The 23,199-nt window shown below is 44.9% G+C and overlaps 1 protein-coding gene across 2 annotated transcripts; it reads left to right on the plus strand.

The window, feature by feature from the left end:
* Nucleotides 1-22,236, plus strand: lig1 (ligase I, DNA, ATP-dependent). 2 transcript variants are annotated; one of them, XM_014141074.2, is made up of 28 exons: nucleotides 1-164; nucleotides 1,818-1,907; nucleotides 2,169-2,340; nucleotides 3,161-3,341; nucleotides 3,700-3,816; nucleotides 3,898-4,295; nucleotides 4,341-4,476; nucleotides 4,798-4,930; nucleotides 5,237-5,320; nucleotides 6,971-7,027; nucleotides 7,226-7,284; nucleotides 7,568-7,681; nucleotides 7,792-7,958; nucleotides 8,134-8,210; nucleotides 8,684-8,775; nucleotides 8,980-9,079; nucleotides 9,284-9,369; nucleotides 9,553-9,668; nucleotides 10,545-10,640; nucleotides 11,303-11,413; nucleotides 12,005-12,076; nucleotides 15,729-15,873; nucleotides 18,538-18,620; nucleotides 19,473-19,625; nucleotides 19,889-19,942; nucleotides 20,065-20,208; nucleotides 21,443-21,535; nucleotides 21,851-22,236. In XM_014141074.2, the coding sequence occupies exons 1-28, from the start codon at nucleotides 148-150 to the stop codon at nucleotides 21,923-21,925; spliced, it is 3,222 nt and encodes a 1,073-aa protein (XP_013996549.1). In that variant the 5' UTR covers nucleotides 1-147; the 3' UTR covers nucleotides 21,926-22,236. The 2 variants fall into 2 exon arrangements, with proteins under 2 accessions (XP_013996549.1, XP_013996548.1); XM_014141073.2 differs by having other exon boundaries at nucleotides 3,898-4,476.
* The last annotated feature ends 963 nt before the right edge of the window (nucleotides 22,237-23,199 follow it).

Consider the following 23,199-nt stretch of genomic DNA (forward strand, 5'->3'; position numbering starts at 1 on the left):
CCTTGCAGAAACGTCTCACGTTGTTTTGGCGCCGAACGTTTCAATCGCATTTCTGCGCGGGTAATGTCCTTTTGTTGTTAGCTAAACACGAACTTTAATTGTAGTGTATAACCAGTAATTTACCACATCAGAAAACTACAAGAAAGCATGCAGCGAAGCATATCGTAAGTAAAGTCAGCATTGGTTTCTGCTGGCAGTAAGTCTTTGCTCCACTAGTCAAGTAATGTTAGCTAGCTAGGTTGGCTAACTCAGCCTGTTGGCTTTTGTGCTAGGTAACGTTAGTTAGCAACACTAGCAAAATGAGTTCCTTGCCACCATCTAGCTAACTGGATTGAGGTACATTGAAACTAGCTAGTTGGCTTCTTTGTGGTTGCAAATATGTGAACAACACACACGAGGTCAAACCCCTTGGACTTTGTGTTGATAATGAAGTGAAAATGACTTCGTCATATATCCTCCAACCACCGGCTAAGAGGGCATTATCACTTTTATACAACGGGTTACCAACATATTCAAATAATAATTGACATATTTTCATTAACGTTATTTTTTGATTAATTTATTCATGCTTCCACAATATATATTCCCGAAATAAAATAAACTAGGGTTGGTACCCAAACCGGCTGCTCGTATTGGTTCGGTTACCAGAGAACCAGTTGTTTTTCTGTTCTGTATCTATGGACGCGACCCAGTCGTGTGTTCTAAATGTTCCGTTTCCATACTGGCTTGGCAACGTTCTCATCGCTAGCTAGCTAGCCAACTACAGCTAACTTAAAAGTAACGTCAAAAAGAATAACAGCTGCGTTTGTTTTAAGTTGTTTTCTAGTGACATTTATTTGGATACCGACATAACAATAAACTAATGAGGCGCGATTTCACCTGGCATAGAAAATGTGCTCTCTCGTCAGGACACTTGTTCAGAGGAGCTAGCCAGCAACATTTGTGTGTGTGTGTGTGTGTATATATATATATATATATATATAAATTAATTATGCCAGCTGATTCATGATTTAGCTGGCTGAGAAACGCAGTCTGTCTCGACCCGACACGTTCATTGCTATGGGACAGCTGGAGATAGAATTTGAATATTGAAACATTTTTGCAAATGTCATTAAGCCAGACAGCAAGGATTATACACATCTCCTCTGTTGAAAACTAAATGTTAGTCAGAAAGAAATGTGAGATAATGTCTAGATGCTTTTTAAAGTGGAGATCAAGTTTATATTTTGCCTGGCTGGGCTGATGAGACAGTGGATTGTGCAGTTGGATGAACAGAGTAAATGGCCATTTTAATGTCATAGATTTAGCTGGTGGTAACTTGTGGAATAGACACTGGCTGGAATGCGCTTTTAACCAATCAGCATTCAGGATTAGACCCAGCCGTTGTATAATTAGGCAATAAGGCTCGAGGGGGTGTGGTATATGGCCAATATGCCACCTCTAAGGGCTGTTAGGCACGACGCAACGCCATGGTATATTGACCCTATATCACATACCCCTGAGGTGCCTTATTGCTATTATAAACTGGTTACCAATGTAATTAGAGCTGTAAAAATAAGTGTTTTGTCATACCTGTGGTATACGGTCTGATATACCACGGCTGTCAGCCAATCAGCATTCAGGGCTCAAACCACCCAGTTTATAATGTCATATAACGTTAGTGCCTGTCTCAAAATTCTACTTGACACCTGCCTTAATATATAGCGAATCATGAGACTCAACAGCGTGTTTGTGTCATGCATAATGTATTTTTTACCTTTACAGTAGCTACATATGTTTTCTTTCTGACTTCTGTTAAATTTTCTTCTGCCCTAAAGATCTTTCTTTCAGCCCAAAACGGGCAAAGAGAAGGAGAGCAAAAAATGTGATGGCCCGGTGAAAGACAAGCCGGTGAAAGACAAGCCAGAGTAAGTGTTTAAGGCAAGGGGATGAGGGTGGCAGGGTTTTCACGGGTGTAGCCAGAGCCATATATTTAAGTTAAATACATGTCCCTGGGTGTCGTTGTCTATACAGGAAATGGATTACCCTTGAAGTTTGTGGTAGAGTACTTGCCTGAATAGCAAAGCAATCAGCAACGGCGAAAGCGAACAGAGTGTAGAATGACCGATATGAGAGTAGGTATTTGCAGTGTCTCTCTATAATGTATTTTTATTTTCCATCCTTGCTAGACCAGTCAAAAGGCCTCTCAAAGTTCAGAATGGGGTCCATAAAGAGCCTGATTCGCCAGTAAAGAAGTTCACTAAACGCAGTCGTCAGATCTTGGACAGTGATGATGATGATGAGGCTCAGGCTCCAGCCGGAATAGAACAGGAGCAAGAGGACAAGGCTGTGCAACCCAAGGTAGCTTTTACATTTCCCACCTCATATCCTCCTCTACGTACACAAGCTCTAATCAGGACATTGGATCCATCCCATATGGCACCCTATTCCCTACGTAGTGCACCAGTTTTGACCAGGCCCTAACGGCTCTGGTCAAAAGTAGCACACTATAGGAAATAGGGTGCCTTTTGGCACTCAGAAATGATTTATATACTCTGCAGTAGGCTTGGGCTGTATACCGGGGTATTTTCAAATACCAACAGTATGATTGTCAATACCGTCAACACTGCTTATAACTAAGTTCAGTATCTAAGATGTGCCAAATCATCTCCAGTTCAGTGCCCCAGCTATGCGTTTGGTTTGCTAACTCTCTAGCTAAGTGGCTAGGTTACAAGATCAAGCTTCTTGTTTACAGCAGAGACAATCAAGCCCTTCCTGGATCAAGGTCCCTGCTGCCTAAATTAGTTTTGTGTGTCAAAACAATAACACATTTTTTTGTTTTAAAGAGCCCCTTGCGTGCGCTGCTGGTAATACCGTATACCCCAGTATGATACAGGAACAGCATGACTGAATGAACATTTGGTTACCACCCAACCCTACTCTGGTCTTTACCATTTGAAACAACTGTAAAGCCAAAGGAGGGTGTGTGTATATAAAGATGCGTCTGAGTATGCATTCCAAATGGCATCATATTCCCAATACAGTGCCGTCTTGACCAGGTCGCTCTTGAAAAACAGATTTGACCTAAATGAGACCTGGGTAAACAAATACAAATCTAGGAAATAGTGGCCGTTTGTGACCCACTCTGCATATAGATCTGAACTTTGTCTCTCCCCCACAGGATGAAGTATTCAAGGCTGTTACCACCCCCCTGTCCCCCGCATCTCCAGTGACCCCAGCAGCATCCGCCACTCCAGTGACCCCATCCGCCACTCCAGTGACCCCAGCCGCCTCCCCCACCCCTGGAACCCCAGACACCCCCACTTCCATCTCACCCTCCGGAATACCCAAACGCCGCACCGGTCGGTCTCTAGCTGTACAAGTCCAACATCCTCTACTAACACACTGTTAACTAAGTTGTCTGTTATTTAATGCAGCCTGCATGTTGAAATATGTCTGAAAATAGGAAAAAGCATTTCCATATCTGGGGTTACTTGTTGCAGGTGCGTGGGGAATTATTCAATGATAACAAAGAGAAAATACCTCCACACAAGTTGTTTAAAAAAAAAAATGAACAGAATAAATATATTTCTAAGGACTACTTCAATTTCATTAATGCCACAAAAATGTGTTCAGCAATGATGCATCTCTAGTTGTTTCTATCTTCTCTGTAGAGTAGTGATGCATCTCTAACTAGTTGTGTTTCTATCATCTCTGTAGCACGGAAGCAGTTCCCCAAGAGAAAGCTGGACAGCAGGAGTGGCAGTGAAAAGGAAGAGGAAGAACAAGGACCGCAGAATAAAAGAGCAAAGGTTGAGGAGACACAGGACAGCACCGGTAAGGGTTTCCTCCATTACAAGTGTTCCTTGCTACTCCTTCTCTCTTCTGTTGCATCACTCCGTTTCTCTTTCTCTGTAGAGAATGAAGAGGAAACGATGGATGTGGGAGGAGAGAACAGTGTGGATAAGCCTGAGGTGGCGCAGAACAACCCAGAGGAGAAAGAGACAGATGAAGAGAAGACCAAAGATGGAGAGAAGGAGAAAGCACTTGATGTGAAAGAGACTGCGACTGAGAAGGCTGAGGAGGAAAAAGGAAAAAGTGAAAAGGCTAAAGAGAGAAGTCCTAAGGGTCAAAAAGTTAAAGAGAGAAGTCCTAAAGAGAGAAGTCCTAAGGGTCAAAAGGTTAAAGAGAGAAGTCCTAAAGAGAGAAGTCCTAAGAGTCAAAAGGTTAAAGAGAGAAGTCCTAAAGAGAGAAGTCCTAAGGGTCAAAAGGTTAAAGAGAGAAGTCCTAAAGAGAGAAGTCCTAAGGGTCAAAAGGTTAAAGAGAGAAGTCCTAAAGAGAGAAGTCCTAAGGGTCAAAAGGTGGTAAAGGATGACAAAGAAAAAGGAAGTCCTAAAAATGAAAGGAAGGCAGTGAAGGAGGGGAAAGACTTGAAAGAAGAGAAAGTGTCAGAATGCCCCCAAGCCACAAAAGCCCCCACCATCAGCAGTTTCTTTGGTGAGATTTTTCCCCATTTACTTCCTGCCTTGCACAGGAACATCTCTATGAATGAGTTTGCATTCTGCATTTTGTTTAGAAGAAACCTGAAGGAGTGTAACATTGCTTCTCAAATGGCACGGAATAGGGTGCCATTTGGGATTTAACCTACATTTTGTTTTGAAGAGATCTGAAGAAGTGTAAGAGACTTGTAAACTGCAGAGATGGCAGTGGAACAAGGACATGTAACACCCTTTGTACTTTATACTTTAAAAAGCTTGTTTGACAAACCGTATGCTCCAAACTCCAAGTCTGAATGTTGGTTTCTTCTCTGTTATCTAGCTCCCAGGAAGGCTGCTGTAAAGATGGAGAGACCAGAGAAGAGCGAGGGAGACGGAAAGGAGAAGAGCGGGGAGTGTATAAAGGAAGAGGCGACGGTGTCCCGTACCACGGAGGATGTTAAAGACAAGAAAGGGTAAGAGAGAATCACAGATGGTTATGAAAATGTGTTAACTTTACACCATGGCTTCATCCCATTCTCCACCCTTTTCCCAAAATTGGTGCTTTGGTCAATGGTGGAATCTCCCTCTAGCCAATATTTACAATAACCCATTGCTTTTAAACCTGTCACTGTAAGTGTGCAGGTGAAGAAAGGCTATGTCCCGATTCTCTGGCCATCGCTTTGAAGGAGTAGCTGTACACGTGTACATTACTGGATGTTTTTTCCAGTGAGTTGAATAGTGCAGTATACTGTATTAATCTGAGTGTCTTTGACCCCCAGAGAGAAGACTGCCCAGGCCCAGTATGACCCGTCCAGACCCAACTACCACCCAGTAGACCACGCCTGCTGGAGGCAGGGAGAGAGGTACGCCCAACCCCCTTAATATGGATCAAATCCCGTTAACGGGATAGATTTGACAACATCCGGTGAAATTGCAGAGCGCAAAATTCAAATTACAGAAATAGTAATATTTAACTTTCATGAAAATACAAGTGTCATACATCAAAATAAATCTTAACTTCTTGTTAATCCAGCCGCTGTGTCAGATTTCAAAAAGGCTTTACGGCGAAAGCACACCATGCGATTATCTGAGTACAGCGCCCTGCACACAAAAGCATTAAAAAAAAAAATCTACCAAGCAGGTGCACCACGAAAGTCAGAAATAGCAATAAAATAAATGCCTTACCTTTGAAGATCTTCTTCTGTTGGCACTCCAAAAGGTCCCAGCTACATCACAAATGGTCCTTTTGTTTGATAATGTCCTTTATATCCTCAGAAACTCAGTTTAGCTGACGCGTTTCATTCAATAATCCACCGGTTTCCCTCCTACAAAATGCATACAAAGTGAATCCCAAACGTTACCAATAAACTTCTCCAAACAAGTCAAACAATGTTTATAATGAATCCTCAGGTACCCTAATACGTAAATAAACTATCAAATTTAAGGCGGAGAATCATTATTGTCTTTAATGAAGATAAACAACAAAGAACGCGCTCTCATCCACGCGCCTGAAAACACTATAGCCAAAATGGGAGCCACTTAGAAAAACTACAAATTCTAGCTAATTTTTCCAAAAACCAGCCTGAAACTCTTTCTAAACACTTGACATCTAGTGGAAGCCATAGGAACTGCAATCTCTGAGGTTTCCGCCTCATAATTAACATGCCAGCCATTGGAAACAGTGGTAGGCTGAATTCTTTTTTGGGGGGATGGTTTGTCCTCGGGGTTTCGCCTGCCATATCAGTTCTGTTATACTCACAGACATTATTTTAACAGATTTAGAAACTTTAGAGGGTTTTCTATCCAAATCTATATGCATATCCTAGCTTCTGGGCCTGAGTAACAGGCAGTTTACTTTGGGCACGCTTTTCATCTGGATGTCTAAATACTGCCCCCTAGCCCAAAGAGGTTAACCTCTCTGGGGTATGTGGGACGCTAGCGTTCAAATTCAAATTTCTCAAACATACAACTATTATATCCCATTTTAAAGATGCACTTCTCGTTAATCGAACCACATTGTCCGATTTCAAAAAGGCATTACGGCGAAAGCATAACATTAGATTATGTTAGGACAGCGCCTAGACAAGAAAAACCACACAGCCATTTTCCAAGGAAGGAGAGGTGTCACAAAAAACAGAAATACAGCTAAAATTAATCACTAACCTTTGATGATCTTCATCAGATGGCACTCATAGGACTTCATGTTACACAATACATGTATGTTTTGCTCGATAAAGTTCATATTTATATCCAAAACCCCCATTTTACATTGGCGTGTAATGTTCAGAAATGTTTTGCCTCCCAAAACTTCCGGTGGTTGAGCACATCAATTTACAGAAATACTCATCATAACGTTGATAAAATATTCAACTGTTATTCAAAGAATTATAGATGCACTTCTCCTTAATGCAACCGCTGTGTCAGATTTCAAAAATGTTTCAGTGTTTTGATACTGTAAATAAGTCTCTCAATGGAGTTGTATTCAGTGTTTTGTCTAATTTTTTCTTTCACAGGGTCCCGTATTTGGCTGTTGCACGCACCTTTGAAAAGATTGAGGAAGATTCTGGCAGGTAAGAGATTTCAATAGACCTCCCAAGTCGTAACTGGTTAGTTCTTGTATGCATCCCAAATGGCACCCTATTCCCTATGTAGTGCACTATCTAGGTGATGGGGTGCCATTTGGGCAGCCTGTGTTTTATTGTAGTGTAATTTTCCCTTTTATATTGTTTTACATGCTAATTGCATTTCTTTCACTTTTTTGTTGCTAGATTGAGGAACATTGAAACATTATCAAATCTCCTACGCTCTGTTATCGTCCTCTCTCCAGGTAAAATAGCTTTTTTAGTTTTTCCCTAAGGTGTGTACATGTGGAGCCCAGGTGCAGGATGCAACATCCCAAATGGCATTCTAATATTCCCTATTTAGTACACTACTTTTGACCAAACCCTACGGCACTATACTATCTGTAAAGGAACGCTGTGAAATACCCTGGATATGTCCCAAATGCCACCCGATTCCCTATGGGACCTTGTCAAAAGTAGTGCGCTATATAGGGACTAGTGTGCTGCAGATAGTGTGCTGAGTGTTTCTCTCTTGTTGTTCTTTCTCAGAGGACCTGCTGTGCTGCGTCTACCTGTGTCTCAATCAGCTGGGTCCTGCTTACATGGGGCTGGAGCTGGGAGTGGGAGAAACTGTTCTTATGAAGGCTGTCGCACAAGCTACTGGTGAGACACCCACACAACACACACACACACTCTCTCTCAGTGTTGTTTGTTATTTAACTTCCTTTGCTTTTGGGCTTAGAACTCTCTCACATCTTTGTTCTTGTTGCCAGGGCGACAGTTGGACAAAATCAAGGCGGAGGCTGCGGAGAAGGGAGACTTGGGTTTGGTGGCTGAGAGTTCCCGTAACAACCAGAGAATTATGTTCCAGCCAGCCAATCTGATTGCGGGGGGTGTGTTCAACAAACTGAAAGACATCGGGAACATGAGTGGGAATTCTGTGAGTGTGTGTGAGAGTTTAACACAGTAAAATTCTCAAATCGTTTTGATAAATTCACTGATTTTAAGAAAACGCACTTCTCTGTCCTGGGAATAGGATGATGAATTGTTTTTTTATCAGTCTAGAATTTGATTAAAATGAATGAATTATTTTCTCTCTCTCCCCCTGCCTGCAGGCCATGAATAAGAAGATTGACATCATCAAAGGTCTCTTTGTAGCATGTCGTTTCTCTGAAGCCAGATACATTGTCAGGTGATGGTCTACTACGTCCTTCACTTTACTACTGGTCAAACTGAGGATGTCTCCTAAATGGCAGCCTATGCTCTATGTAATGCAATACTTTTCACCTGAGCCTTATTGACCTGTCTTTCTGCACTAACTGAGTTCTAGCCTTTGTTCATTTTATATGTGATCGATTATTATTTTGTTGTATCTTCCGGTCACCTGTTATTGGTTTACACAGGATATAGTTGAGCATGTTGTCTTGCTTCATTAGTCAAGCTGAACTTATTATCACTCCTGTCTGCCTGCCCATTCACAATTCGCCACCCCGCTGGTCGGTACGCTAATGCATTCAAATAAGATTGGATCTCTGTGACTATTAAATGATGTGTAATTCTATAGTACTTTATAACTGTTTGTTTACCAGCTGCTACGTACAACATCAGACAAAAAGCAGGACATCATCAATGCATGTCTGTATTGATTGGTTGATTGATCGACAGGTCGCTGGCAGGGAAGCTGAGGATTGGCTTGGCTGAACAGAGTGTACTGTCTGCCCTGAGTCAGGCCGTGTGTCTGACTCCTCCAGGACAAGGTTAGCCAGCCAACGTTATCACAATGTTTAAACAACATTACCTCCCAACTTTAGCACGTTTTCACAATACTATCACATTACCCCAACATCGTCAAAGCGTTTTCACAACAGACATTATCACCATGTTTGTTCACAACATAGCCTCTACATACAATATTAACGTCTGCCCTTGATGCAACTGAGACGTTTGTGTGTCTATTCCAGACTTCCCTCCGGCGGTGATTGACGCGGGGAAAGGAATGAGTGCAGAAAAACAGAAAGCTTGGATAGAAGAGAAGAGCCTTATCCTCAAACAGACTTACTGGTACTAAACCTGCTAAATACAGCTGTAGTGAGTGTGTTCATTACCCAAACAGCCCCCTATTCCCTATATAGTGCACTACTTTTGACCAGGGCTCATAGGGTTCTGCACAATGTAGTACACTATGTAGGGAATGTAGTGCCATTTGGGACAAAGCCTGTGTGAATTAGATTTTCTTAATGGTTTTGTTCTGTTTGTCCCGTCCAGTGAGATGCCAAACTATGATGTCATCATCCCAGTCATTCTGAAGGAGGGGATTGACCAACTCCCCAACCACTGCAAACTCACTCCAGGCAATAATAATCATTTATTACATTTTTATAGCGCTTTTCATTACATCAACAATCCCAAAGTACTTAAAGCGGGAGGGGAAATGACAGCCTTTTATGAGTAGATGATGAGGTACTGACCATCGGGGTTGTTGGTGTGTGTGTATTGTTTGTTTCAGTGTGGTATTTCTGACCCCTGTTCCTCAGGTGTACCGTTGAGGCCCATGCTGGCTCACCCCACCAAAGGTGTAGGAGAGGTGATGAAGAGATTTGATGAAGCCGCCTTCACCTGCGAGTACAAGTATGATGGAGAACGAGCACAGGTGTGTGTGTGTGTGTGTGTGTGTGTGTGTGTGTGTGGTTGCTCACTTTTGTGTGTGTGTGTGTCAGCTACATGTTTGTTATATCTGTGTGTGTCCTGTGAGGCCCTCCCGGGTGGAGGCTGTAGAGAGGCCTCCCGGGTGGAGGCTGTAGAGAGGACCTCCCGGGTGGAGGCTGTAGAGAGGACCTCCCGGGTGGAGGCTGTCGAGAGCTCTGTGAGGCCCTCCCGGGTGAAGGCCGTAGAGAGCCCTGTGAGGACCTCCCGGGTGGAGGCTGTAGAGAGACCCTCCCGAGTGGAGGCTGTAGAGAGCTCTGTGAGGCCCTCCCGAGTGGAGGCTGTAGAGAGGCCCTCCCGAGTGGAGGCTGTAGAGAGGCCCTCCCGAGTGGAGGCTGTAGAGAGGCCCTCCCGAGTGGAGGCTGTAGAGAGGCCCTCCTGAGTGGAGGCTGTAGAGAGGCCCTCCCGAGTGGAGGCTGTAGAGAGGCCCTCCCGAGTGGAGGCTGTAGAGAGCTCTGTGATGTGTCGTCCTGTTGGTCGTTAAGCTGCTGTCTGCCTCCTGAAATGGCCACCAGATGGCGCTCTAACATACAGCTGGCTTGTAGCTCCATCTTTACAGGTGGACCCTGCATGTTTCTGTCTAATATAACATGTATTATGATAGTCGGCAGATGCGTATTCAAAGCAACGGACAGTAGTGCGTGCTTCCATTTTGTTATGAGTGGCCCCTGCGGGAATTGAACCCACTGTCCTGGTGTTTTTTTAAAGTGTTATACTCCACCAACTGAGCCACACAGCTCTACTCTACTACATACAACAGGAATCCCACTGTCCTGGTGTTGGTTGAAGGGTTCAACTATTGATAATTGTATGTATTGTGCAGATCCATATCTTGGAGAACGGGGAAGTGCGTATTTTCAGTCGCAACCAGGAGGATAATACCACCAAATATCCTGACATCATCTCTCGCATTCCTACGGTAACAATGACCCTCTGAGCATCCCAAATGACAGCCTATTCCCTATATAGTGCACTACTTTTGTCCAGAGTACACTACATAGAGAATAGGGTGCAATTTCGGGAAACAATCTGACATCATCTTAGCCCCTTTATCATGGACATAAGCACACTGCATGAATAATACCTGTCTCTCTTTCTCGCTGTGTCTCTCGCTCTCTCTTTCTTTCTCTCTCTTTCTCTCTTCTCTCTTTCTCTCTCTCCTTCTCTCTTTCTCTCTCTCCTTCTCTCTCTTTCTCCTCTCTCTTCTCTTTCTCTCTCTTTTTCTCTCTTTCTCTCTCCTCTCTTTCTCTCTCCTCTCTTTCTCTCTCTCTTCTCTCTCTCTCTTCTCTCTCTTCTCTCTCTTTCTCTCTTCTTCTCTCTCCTCTCTCTCTCTCTCTCGCTGTGTCTCTCTCGCTTTCTCTCTCGCTTTCTTTCTCTCTTTTCTCTCTTCTCTCTCTCCTTCTCTCTTTCTCTCTCTCCTTCTCTCTTTCTCTCTCTCCTTCTCTCTTTCTCTCTCTTTTTCTCTCTTTCTCTCTCCTCTCTTTCTCTCTCCTCTCTTTCTCTCTCTCTTCTCTCTCTTCTCTCTTTCTCTCTCTTCTTTCTCTCTCTTCTTCTCTCTCTCTCTCGCTGTGTCTCTCTCAGGTAAAGAATGAGTCTGTGGTATCCTGTGTGTTGGACTCTGAGGCAGTAGCTTGGGACAGAGAGAAGAAACAGATCCAACCATTCCAGGTTCTCACCACACGGAAGAGAAAGGTGACAGTAAAGAAACGAGTGGGCCTCATGCTGAATATTCATTGTTTCTGTAATCATTTTCATTCCAGCTGGATGGCTGATTAGTCCAGGTGGCAGTTTCCTCAGTAGATCCTTTTCCTACCAGGCTCTGATCAAGAAGTGGACTGCTTTGTCTAACCCCTCGACCTGTCTGGTTTGGTTAGACCTGCCGGGAGTCGGACTACCTCCCATCGGCATAGCGCTGAGGGGCTGTCAAGCCCTCTCACTGTCACAATATACTGAGTACAGGGACCAAAACATCTAGGTTGGAATCATCTTTTAGTGGGTGGGTGGGTGGGTGGGTGTACTGTACTGTATATTCTGTAGGATGTGGCTGATATCAATGACCTGTACTGTATATTCTGTAGGATGTGGCTGATATCAATGACCTGTACTGTATATTCTGTAGGATGTGGCTGATATCAATGACCTGTACTGTATATTCTGTAGGATGTGGCTGATATCAATGACCTGTACTGTATATTCTGTAGGATGTGGCTGATATCAATGACCTGTACTGTATATTCTGTAGGATGTGGCTGATATCAATGACCTGTACTGTATATTCTGTAGGATGTGGCTGCAGCTGATATCAAGGTCCAAGTGTGTGTGTACGCCTTCGACCTGCTTTATCTCAATGGAGAGGTGAGTGGATGAGAATAGTAATTATAAGGTCGATTAGAGATGGACACTTTCATATTTAGTGCACTAGTTTTGACCAGGGCCCGTAGGCTTCTGGTCCAGAGTAGTGCACTATATAGAGAATAGGGTGCCATATGGGATGTTTAAGCAATCAGGCCCGAGGGGGTGTGATATATGGCCAATATACCACGGCTAAGGGCTGTTCTTAGGCACAACACAGAGAGTCTGGATACAGCCCTTAGCTGTGGTATATTGGCCATATATCACAAACCCCCGAGGTGACTTGTTGCTATTATAAACTGGTTACCACGGCTTTCAACCAATCAGCATTCAGGGCTCAAACCACCCAGTTTATAATAATTAATTAGACATTGATTGCTGTGTTTGTAACTTCATTGGTGGTAATAGTGTCTCTTTCTCTGGGTGTCTCTCTCTCTCTGGGTGTCTCTCCTCTCTCTGTCTCTCTCTCTCTCATATTCAATTGGCTTTATTGGCATGACGTAGCAATGTACATATTGCCAAAGCTTACTTTGGATATTTACAATATGAAAATAATAAGAATCAAAATTGACAACTGTAGCAACAATAACCAAGGGTCAAAGTAACCATGCATTGAACAATAACAATAAGCATACAATAGAGGACATGTGCAGGTTGATTGGTCTGTCAGACACTGTCCCTCATCTTATGTCAGGCAGCAATGTAGTGCGCTGCCAGCCCACAGCTCTCTGCGTCCTCCCCCAACAGGACGGGTAGCCTATCCTCATCAGAGAGGTCTTTGAATCTTTGAATCCTTGAATAAGGGTTTCACATTTGGAGAAATGACACTCTAATTGTTTTATATTTTTGTCAGGACTCTCTCTGGGTGTCTCTCTCCTCTCTCTGGGTGTCTCTCTCCTCTCTCTGGGTGTCTCTCTCCTCTCTCTGGGTGTCTCTCTCCTCTCTCTGGGTGTCTCTCCTCTCTCTCTGGGTGTCTCTCCTCTCTCTCTGGGTGTCTCTCCTCTCTCTCTGGGTGTCTCTCCTCTCTCTCTGGGTGTCTCTCCTCTCTCTCTGGGTGTCTCTCCTCTCTCTCTGGGTGTCTCTCCTCTCTCTCTGGGTGTCTCTCCTCTCTCTCTGGGTGTCTCTCCTCTCTCTCTGGGTGTCTCTCCTCTCTCTCTGGGTGTCTCTCCTCTCTCTCTGGGTGTCTCTCTCTCTCTCTCTGGGTGTCTCTCCTCTCTCTCTGGGTGTCTCTCTCCTCTCTCTCTGGGTGTCTCTCTCCTCTCTCTCTGGGTGTCTCTCTCCTCTCTCTCTGGGTGTCTCTCTCCTCTCTCTCTGGGTGTCTCTCTCCTCTCTCTCTGGGTGTCTCTCTCCTCTCTCTCTGGGTGTCTCTCTCCTCTCTCTCTGGGTGTCTCTCTCCTCTCTCTCTGGGTGTCTCTCTCCTCTCTCTCTGGGTGTCTCTCCTCTCTCTCTCTGGGTGTCTCTCCTCTCTCTCTCTGGGTGTCTCTCCTCTCTCTCTCTGGGTGTCTCTCCTCTCTCTCTCTGGGTCTCTCTCCTCTCTCTCTCTGGGTGTCTCTCCTCTCTCTCTCTGGGTGTCTCTCCTCTCTCTCTCTGGGTGTCTCTCCTCTCTCTCTCTGGGTGTCTCTCCTCTCTCTCTCTGGGTGTCTCTCCTCTCTCTCTCTGGGTGTCTCTCCTCTCTCTCTCTGGGTGTCTCTCTCCTCAAATTCAAATTCAAGCTGCTTTATTGGCATTAAAAACATTGCCAATATTGCCAAAGCAAGAATGTATACAATATACATTGTAATACAATGACAAATAATAATATAAAATGGCAGTAAATAATAATACAATATTAAATATAAAACTATTAACAATAAAATAATAGTAGAATGTAATAAATATAAAAATATAAATATGGAAAATGAATCTATAACTAACTTATAACTAAATAACGGTCATCTTCACCATTACATCCTCTCTCTCTCTCTCTGGGTGTCTCCTCTCTCTCTCTCTCTCTGGGTGTGCCTCTCTCTGGGTGTGCCTCTCTCTGGGTGTGCCTCTCTCTGGGTGTGTCTCTCTCGCTCTCTCTCTGGGTGTCTCTCTCCTCTCTCTCTCTGGGTGTGTCTCTCCTCTCTCTCTCTGGGTGTGTCTCTCTCGCTCTCTCTCTGGGTGTCTCTCTCCTCTCTCTCTCTGGGTGTCTCTCTCCTCTCTCTCTCTGGGTGTCTCTCTCCTTTCTCTCTCTGGGTGTCTCTCTCCTCTCTCTCTCTGGGTGTCTCTCTCCTCTCTCTCTCTGGGTGTCTCTCTCTCTGGGTTTGTCTCTCTCTCGCTCTCTCTCTCTCTCTGGGTGTGTCTCTCCTCTCTGGGTGTCTCTCTCTCTCTCTCTGGGTGTGTCTCTCCTCTCTGGGTGTCTGTCTCTCTCTCTCTCTCTCTCTCTCTCTCTCTCTCTCTCTCTCTCTCTCTCTCTGGGTGTGTCTCTCTCTCTCTCTCTGGGTGTGTCTCTCTCTCTCTCTCTGGGTGTGTCTCTCTCTGTGTGTGTCTCTCTCTGTGTGTGTGTCTCTCTCTCTCTCTCTCTGGGTGTCTCTCTCTCTCTGGGTGTCTCTCTCTCTCTCTCTGGGTGTGTCTCTCTCTCTCTCTCTGGGTGTGTCTCTCTCTCTGGGTGTGTCTCTCTCTCTGGGTGTGTCTCTCTCTCTGGGTGTGTCTCTCTCTCTCTCTCTGGGTGTGTCTCTCTCTCTCTCTCTCTGGGTGTGTCTCTCTCTCTCTCTCTCTGGGTGTCTCTCTCTCTCTCTCTGGGTGTCTCTCTCTCTCTCTCTCTGGGTGTGTGTCTCTCTCTCTCTCTCTCTCTCTCTCTCTGGGTGTCTCTCTCTCTCTCTCTGGGTGTGTCTCTCTCTCTCTCTCTGGGTGTGTCTCTCTCTCTCTCTCTGGGTGTGTCTCTCTCTCTCTGGGTGTCTCTCTCTCTCTCTCTCTCTCTCTCTCTCTCTCTGGGTGTCTCTCTCCTCTCTCTCTGGGTGTCTCTCTCTCTCTCTCTCTCTCTGGGTGTGTCCCGTGTGGCTCAGTTGGTAGAGCATGGTGTTTGCAACGCCAGGGTTGTGGGTTCGATTCCCACGGGGGGCCAGTACGAGGAAAAAAAATTCACTACTGTAAGTCGCTCTGGATAAGAGCGTCTGCTAAATGACTAAAATGTAATGTAAATGTGGGTGTGCCTCTCTCTGGGTGTCCCTCTCTCTCTGGGTGTCTCTCTCTCCTCTCTCTCGCTCTCTCTCTGGGTGTGTCTCTCCTCTCTCTCTCTGGGTGTGTCTCTCCTCTCTCTCGCTCTCTCTCTGGGTGTGTCTCTTCTCTCTCTCTCCTCTCTCTGTGGGTGCGTCTCTCTCAAAAAAAATCAATTCAAAGGGCTTTATTGGCATGGGAAACATGTTTTCATTGCCAAAGCAAGTTAAGTAGATAATAAACAATTTACAGTAAACCTCAGGTTCTCTCTCTCTGGGTGTATTTACATTGTTTGTGCTCCACTGGTTGTCCTTTTCTCATGGCAACAGCCACAAATCTTGACACTGCGGTATTTTGCCTAATGGATATGGGAGATTATGAATGTTTGATTTGTTTTCAAATTCTTTGTGGATCTGTGGAAAATATGTCTCTAATGTGGTCTCGCTCTCTCTGGGTCTCTCTCTGGGTGTGTCAGTCTCTAGTGAAGCAGTCCTTGTCATGTCGCAGGGCTCTGTTGAAGGAGAGCTTCCAGGAGAAGGAGGGAGAGTTTGTGTTCGCCCGTGCCATCGACTCAGACAACACAGACGCCATCGCTGAGTTCCTGGAGCAATCGGTTCGAGGTTTGTGGGATGAGTCTGTGTTGTGTGTGTTTTTTTACGTGTGTGAGCAGTCTGTTCGCACACATGTTTGCGAGGTCACTCTTGTCTTCTGTGATCTCCTTCTGTCCTTGACTTGTTTATTCATGTCTTAGGCTGTGTCCTAAATGACACCCTATTCCCTATATAGTGCACTACTTTAGACCAGAGCTCTATCTATGGTCCCTGGTCAAAGGTCACTGTGGTTGCCAGGGATGGTGTAGCATTCTAAGCCGCTACCTCTTGGATCATGTATAGTGCTGCAGCAGAGGCCACCATCCAGCCCACTGCTATTTCACCCCCCGTCTTTCCTCTCTAGCGCTCTCTCTCTATCCTGTACAATACACAAACATGTGAGGAGTGGGACTGCCCCACTCCTTTAAAAAAAACATACAAGTTTGAAAAAAAAAGCTGTGCGCTGTACAGCGAAGGGTTTACCAAGAACATTCCAGAAGGACTAATTTGAGGCAGAAAGGGAATTGTCGTTGTCTTACGTCAGATGGCGTCACTCCTACGCAACGCTCGTCCTTCAATCAATCTGTCTTGTAGGACGTCGAACTCATCCTAAAATGTTGGGATTCCCGAGCACCCGCCATTCAAAAATGGAAACGGTTCCTAAAATATTATATCAATGCGCTCTTGTATGACTCTCCATGAAATAGGCAGAATAACAAGCTAAAGTAATACAAATGTTGTGACAATGATTTAATAGTTTGAGAAAATTAAAACAAAGGCTATCTCCTGCAAAAAATTTGCAAAGATGTCGGCCGCCAGTGCAGTGACTTAATCAGCTGCTTAGCTGTTCTGGCTAGCTGTCGTACTGACGGGGTAAGCTGGGCTAGCTGTCGTAGTGACGGGGTAAGCTGGGCTAGCTGTCGTACTGACGGGGTAAGCTGGGCTAGCTGTCGTACTGACGGGGTAAGCTGGGCTAGCTGTCGTACTGACGGGGTAAGCTGGGCTAGCTGTCGTAGTGACGGGGTAAGCTGGGCTAGCTGTCGTAGTGACGGGGTAAGCTGGGCTAGCTGTCGTAGTGACGGGGTAAGCTGGGCTAGCTGTCGTACTGACGGGGTAAGCTGGGCTAGCTGTCGTACTGACGGGGTAAGCTGGGCTAGCTGTCGTACTGACGGGGTAAGCTGGGCTAGCTGTCGTACTGACGGGGTAAGCTGGGCTAGCTGTCGTACTGACGGGGTAAGCTGGGCTAGCTGTCGTACTGACGGGGTAAGCTGGGCTAGCTGTCGTACTGACGGGGTAAGCTGGGCTAGCTGTCGTACTGACGGGGTAAGCTGGGCTAGCTGTCGTACTGACGGGGTAAGCTGGGCTAGCTGTCGTAGTGACGGGGTAAGCTGGGCTAGCTGTCGTACTGACGGGGTAAGCTGGGCTAGCTGTCGTACTGACGGGGTAAGCTGGGCTAGCTGTCGTAGTGACGGGGTAAGCTGGGCTAGCTGTCGTAGTGACGGGGTAAGCTGGGCTAGCTGTCGTAGTGACGGGGTAAGCTGGGCTAGCTGTCGTACTGACGGGGTAAGCTGGGCTAGCTGTCGTACTGACGGGGTAAGCTGGGCTAGCTGTCGTACTGACGGGGTAAGCTGGGCTAGCTGTCGTACTGACGGGGTAAGCTGGGCTAGCTGTCGTACTGACGGGGTAAGCTGGGCTAGCTGTCGTACTGACGGGGTAAGCTGGGCTAGCTCTACCTTTACTGACATTTTTAAAGCTCGCTTAACTTGTTTAAATTACCCTGAAGTTGTAGACTTGCAGCCCCAAAGTTAAGAGGGACTGATCAGAAATCAGTTTGTAGATCAGCATGTTTCCCCTGCGATGGCTAACGTTACTCTGTATGGTTGGGTCAGCTGAGCACAGCAGCTGACTTGGGAGGCGACTGCTATGACCAACAGCTGCTTCATGAAAACTCATCATGTGAGCATCAGCACTACTAAAGTAGCTTGCTTAGATAGCTTTTGTTGGAAGCATTCAACATTGTGTGTGTTACTAAGAGGCTTGGTTGGTTAGCAGCATCGTTTCAGGGACTGGTTCAGCAAGCTAATGTTGGACATTTTATGCTAGCTTTCATGCCCATTGTCAAACTTCAGAAATGCTCGGAGAAGCACAAAAAGTCTTCGCTAGATGTGAAATGGAGCGACTAAGACTTCCTCACCAATAACATTATTGATAGATGTATTGTTTTAGCTTACATTCATTCAGACTGTTTTCAGGCAGAAATTGTGTTCAGCAGACGATGTCACCTAGGTAATACTGTTAGACAACCCATTGTAGCTGAGTTATCCCATCACCCTGCAAGATACGAGACAGATCAGTGCCGGCAGAACCGACACGCTACCTGGTTTAGGACATGGCAGCCAATTCCCCATTGTCCTTAGATAGCGTGTCGATTTTCCATCGTCCTAAGTCAGATAGCGTGTCGATTTTCCGTCGTCCTAAGTCAGATAGGACGATGGCGAATCGACACGCTATCTAAGGACAATGGGGAATTGGCTGCCATTTGGGACACACACTAAGTGTTATGTTTCTATGGGCCCTCGTCAAAATTAGTGCACTATATAGGGAATCGGTTGTCATTTCCTGTTTTTAAATACATTTTAAATTACATTTGGCACACACTGTAAATGTTTCTGTATGTAATTCTGGGTTCATCAGACTCCTGTGAGGGACTCATGGTGAAGACTCTGGAGAAAGATGCCACCTATGAAATCGCCAAGCGCTCTCACAACTGGCTCAAGGTACAGACACACCACAGGGTTCTCCCCAGGATTTAACAAGGTGGTGCTGCTGTGTACAGCCGGGGGGACGCCCAGACAGGGGCAGCCCCCCCCCCCCCCCCCCCAAGACTCTGAGAGTTTTGCGTTTTTGAACATCATTAACTGCCATTTCCTGCTATCTAGAACTAAAAAGTGCCTTCTATATAACAAATAAAGTAAAAATAAATATATATTTACCTTTTTCATTTATATATACATACATATTTATATTTACAGACATACATACAGTACCAGTCAAAAGTTTGAACATCTACTCATTCCAGGGTTTTTCTTTATTTTTGCTATTTTTTTTACAGTGTAGAATAATAGTGAAGACATCAATACTATGAAATAACACATATGGAGTAACCAAAAATGTGTTAACAAATCTAAATATATTTGAGATATAGACACCCTTTGCCTTGATGACAGCTTTGCACACTCGACATTTTCTCAACCAGCTTCATGAGGTATTCACCTGGAATGCTTTCCCGACATATGCTGAGCACTTGTTGGCTGCTTTTCCTTCACTCTGCGGTCCAACTCATCCCAAACCATCTCAATTGGGTTAGCATTAGTTTTGATGTCTTCACTATTATACTACAATGTAGAAAATAGTAAAAATAAAGAAAAACCCTTGAATGAGTAGGTGTGTCCAAACGTTGACTGGTGCTGTGTATATATAGTGGCGCAGCCTGTCCACAAGGTGGCGCAGCTCCTCTTACATTCTTTGGTGAGAACCCTGCACAACACGTGCACGCAAACACACGCGCGCACACACACACAAGAACTTGTAATACGTTTTCTATAAATCCTTCCCATCTCTCTGTCTAGCTGAAGAAGGATTATCTGGATGGCGTGGGGGACACGATTGATCTGTGTGTGATCGGAGCGTATCTGGGGAAGGGGAAGAGAACAGGGACCTATGGAGGCTTTCTGCTCGCCTGCTACGATGAGGACAATGAAGAGTTCCAGTCAGTCTGCAAGGTCAGTGTGTGTGTGTGAGGGGGGGGTTCTTTGTGTGGGCTGTATGTCTGTGTGTGTGTACCTGTCTGCCTGCCTTGCCTGCGAGGTGACTTTTTTCCTCTCTCTGCTGGTTTGTCTGTTTTGAAAGGTGACAGCGCCTCGGGCCAATTAGGCTAAAGGCATTTAACACAGGGAATTCTGTCAGTTCTGTTATTCTACTCTCCTAAAGGTCTCATCTGGTTTACCCCAGGGGAATATATTTTCTGGTTCTTTTGTCTTTGCAGATTGGGACAGGTTTCAAGGATGAAGATTTGGAGCAACATTACAAATTCTTAAAGGTACAATACGTCGACCGTTGCTGTGTTCTTTTCTCGTTTGTGAAGCAAAGCCCAGCGTTTCTGTTGCAAAGCTGCCAAAAGTCTTTAGATCCAATTAACTATGAAGCCATTGTCTTTTCCAGGAGCATATTTTGCCAAAGCCCCGCCCCTATTACCGTGTGGACCAATCAACTGAGCCCGACTTGTGGCTCGATGCCGTGCAAGTATGGGAAGTGAAGTGTGCCGACCTATCGCTGTCGCCGATCTACAAGGCTGGCATGGGATTGGTTAGTACCACTCTTGTTTGTACACTGGCACATCAATACTAATAATATAAAGACTGGCCCTATTCCTTTTGTAGTGCACTACTTTTGACCAGGTCCCAATAAAGTAGTGCACTATATAGGGAATAGGGTGCCATTTGGGACACAACCAAAGTAATTTGGAAATTATTCATTCGATTCAATGCAATTTCATCTTTGAGGACCGACAGGGATGCAAACGCCACAGACTCTTCACCTCATTAATCCCCTCTGCAAATCTAAAATGTGTTGTTGATTCTCAACAAACTCTTTACGTCTCTAGATTTGAGTATTTAAAAAGTTCCCCCAAATTTCTTGTGAGATCATGGCTCTGGTTGCTTTCCTTTGGGAATTATATTAATTAATAGACTTTCCATGAACCCATGTTACCCACAACTTAAATGCACACTCCTATAGGCCTAGGTCTAATATTTAGGCTACATCTCCCGAGGGGCGCCGCAGTCTAAGGCACTGCATCTCAGTGTTAGAGGTGTCACTACAGACCCTGGTTCGATTCCAGGCTGTATCACAACCGGCCGTGATTGGGAGTCCCATAGGGCGGCGCACAATTGTCTCAGCGTCGTCCAGGTTAGGGTTTGGCTGGGGTAGGCCATCATTGTAAATAAGAATTTGTTCTTAACAGACTTAAATAAATGTTAAAATAAATCTCAGGGCCAGAGTATGAGTAGCAGTGCTGCTGTCCATAAATCCTATTCATATCAACACTCCTACTCTGAAGCTCTTTGTCGATACGGGCCCTAATCTGTGATTTATACAAGGGCTGTGTCCCAAATGGCCCTCTATTTCCTATAAAGTGCATAACGTTTGAGCAGAGCCTTATGAGTAGTGTACTACATTGGGAAGAGGGTGCCATTTGGGACAGAGCCCAGGTTTCAAAGTGCTTTACTGGTCAAGTCTTCGGGTGCTTGGTTAGTAATGCATCAACTGGGAAAGGAAAACCCGCACTCAATGAGAGGGTCTGTTTTCATGTTCTTTTAGCAGGTCAAACCCGCACTCACTGAGAGGGTCTGTTTTAATGTATTTTCTCTGGTCCTCGTATCTTCTCTCTTTGTGACCCAGAGAATGGCTTCAACCGTTTGCTAGGGTTATGGTTCGGCATAGTTAGTTGAAATGTTGTTGACACTCTACAAAACAATTTGGGACTATCCAAATACAGTGTTGCCGGTGATTCATGTATTTTCTCTCTCCTGTCTCCCAGTGTGACCCAGAGAAGGGCATTTCTCTTCGGTTCCCACGCTTCCTGAGGATCAGAGATGATAAAAAGCCAGAGGAGGCCACTTCAGGAGGACAGGTACATTGAGACACTGCTGTGACACACTGGAGTTGTCTTGTTGCACATCATTTCTCTTTCTCAATTCATCTTTCCACGATTCCTCACGTCCTGTCTTCGCTCCTCTCTCTCAACTGTATTGGAGGAGAAGGTCCAAGGTCCCTCCCCTTGGACCTTCTCCAGTGCGTTTTGAGAAGGTGTCAAGGGGAGATTTATTTGTATGTTTTTTTTTGTTGTTGTTTTTCACAGCGCCTTCTCTGTATTTCAACATCTCCCTCAGAACCATTTGTATATCTCTCTGAAATCAAGTCACTGATTTCTGTCATTCTATTTTAGATTGCTGATTTATACAGGAAGCAGCAGGTTGTTCAGAATCAGGGCGACAAAGCTGACCTTGAGGACTACTACTGACCTCTGACCTGATCAGCTGACCGTCCAGTCGCCAATGACTCGGGTGAAATCTCAATGTGTACATAATTATACTTTTTTAAATGATGAACCTGAATAAGGCTCTGCCAATGCAAAAATGAAAGCGAAGACCCTGTGAACAGCTGTGTTTCTAGATATAGGCTCTGCCAATGTTATGACGTTCAACGTTTTGTTGTTGAGCCTAAGGCTTTTTTGGGGGGGGATTGTATACACAGCAGTATAAAGTACAGTTGTCAATGACTCATAAATCATCATAAAGTATGTGAATAAAGGCTTTTGCCAATTTTATAATATGCTGTTTGTGTGTGTTCATTTTAGCAACTAAACATATTTTTCTCAACATATGCAGTAAAAAAAAACGTCAAGACTATTGATGACTTCCATCGTTCAGATTGTACTGATGCGTATCTAGGTAACGCTTTACCTGAAACTCGCAGGTATGCTTTATAACTTGTTCTAAGCATGTATGAGCCTGAAGGCATTCAGTTGTACAACTGACTAGGCAGCTCCCTTTATCCTTTTAATGTCTTCTAAGGTTTTATAATTCAGGCAGTGAGTGAATACCACTTTGTTCCCTTTGTCCTATGTGCCACCCAGTATAATGAAGATGAGTTGAATGGCACTTAATATTTGCAGTACACAGTGACTTGAATAGAGTCCACAGGAGTAAACAAAAAGCTCAGTACCCTCAGTACCTCTCACTCACAGCTTCATTACCATACATATGTGTCCCAAATTGCACCCTATTATAGTGCACTACTTGGTTTAATGTCATTGTCACCATACTCCCTATATAGTGCACTACTTTTAACCTGAGCCCTATCAGTCTACTATATACACTACTTGACCAAAAGTATGTGGACACCTGCTCGTCCAACATCTCATTCCAAAATCACTGGCATTAATATGGAGTTGGTCCCCCCCCCTTTTCTGCTATAACAGCCTCCACTCTTCTGGGAAGGCTTTCCACTAGATGTTGGAACATTGCTGTGGGGACTTGCTTCCATTCAGCCACAAGAGCATTAGTGAGGTCGGGCACTGATGTTGGGCGATTAGGCCTGGCTCACAGTCGGCGTTCCAATTCATCTCAAAGGTGTTCAATGGGGTTGAGGTCAGTCAAGTTCTTCCACACTGATCTAGACAAACCGTTTCTGTATGAACGTTGCTTTGTGCACGGGGATATTGTCATGCTGAAACAGGAAAGGGCCTTCCCCAAACTGTTGCCACAAAGTTGGAAGAGCAGAATCGTCTAGAAT

The sequence above is a fragment of the Salmo salar genome, chromosome ssa14, assembly GCF_905237065.1.
Source record: "Salmo salar chromosome ssa14, Ssal_v3.1, whole genome shotgun sequence".
NCBI classification, from domain to species: Eukaryota; Metazoa; Chordata; class Actinopteri; order Salmoniformes; family Salmonidae; genus Salmo; species Salmo salar.

Bases quoted from the DNA above. Each gene is read 5' to 3' on its own strand.
- lig1 (XM_014141073.2), top strand. The intron at 5,321-6,970 runs GTACGCCCAACC...TTTCTTTCACAG, and splicing joins TGCTGGAGGCAGGGAGAGAG to GGTCCCGTATTTGGCTGTTG. The intron at 19,626-19,888 runs GTCAGTGTGTGT...TTGTCTTTGCAG, and splicing joins AGTTCCAGTCAGTCTGCAAG to ATTGGGACAGGTTTCAAGGA.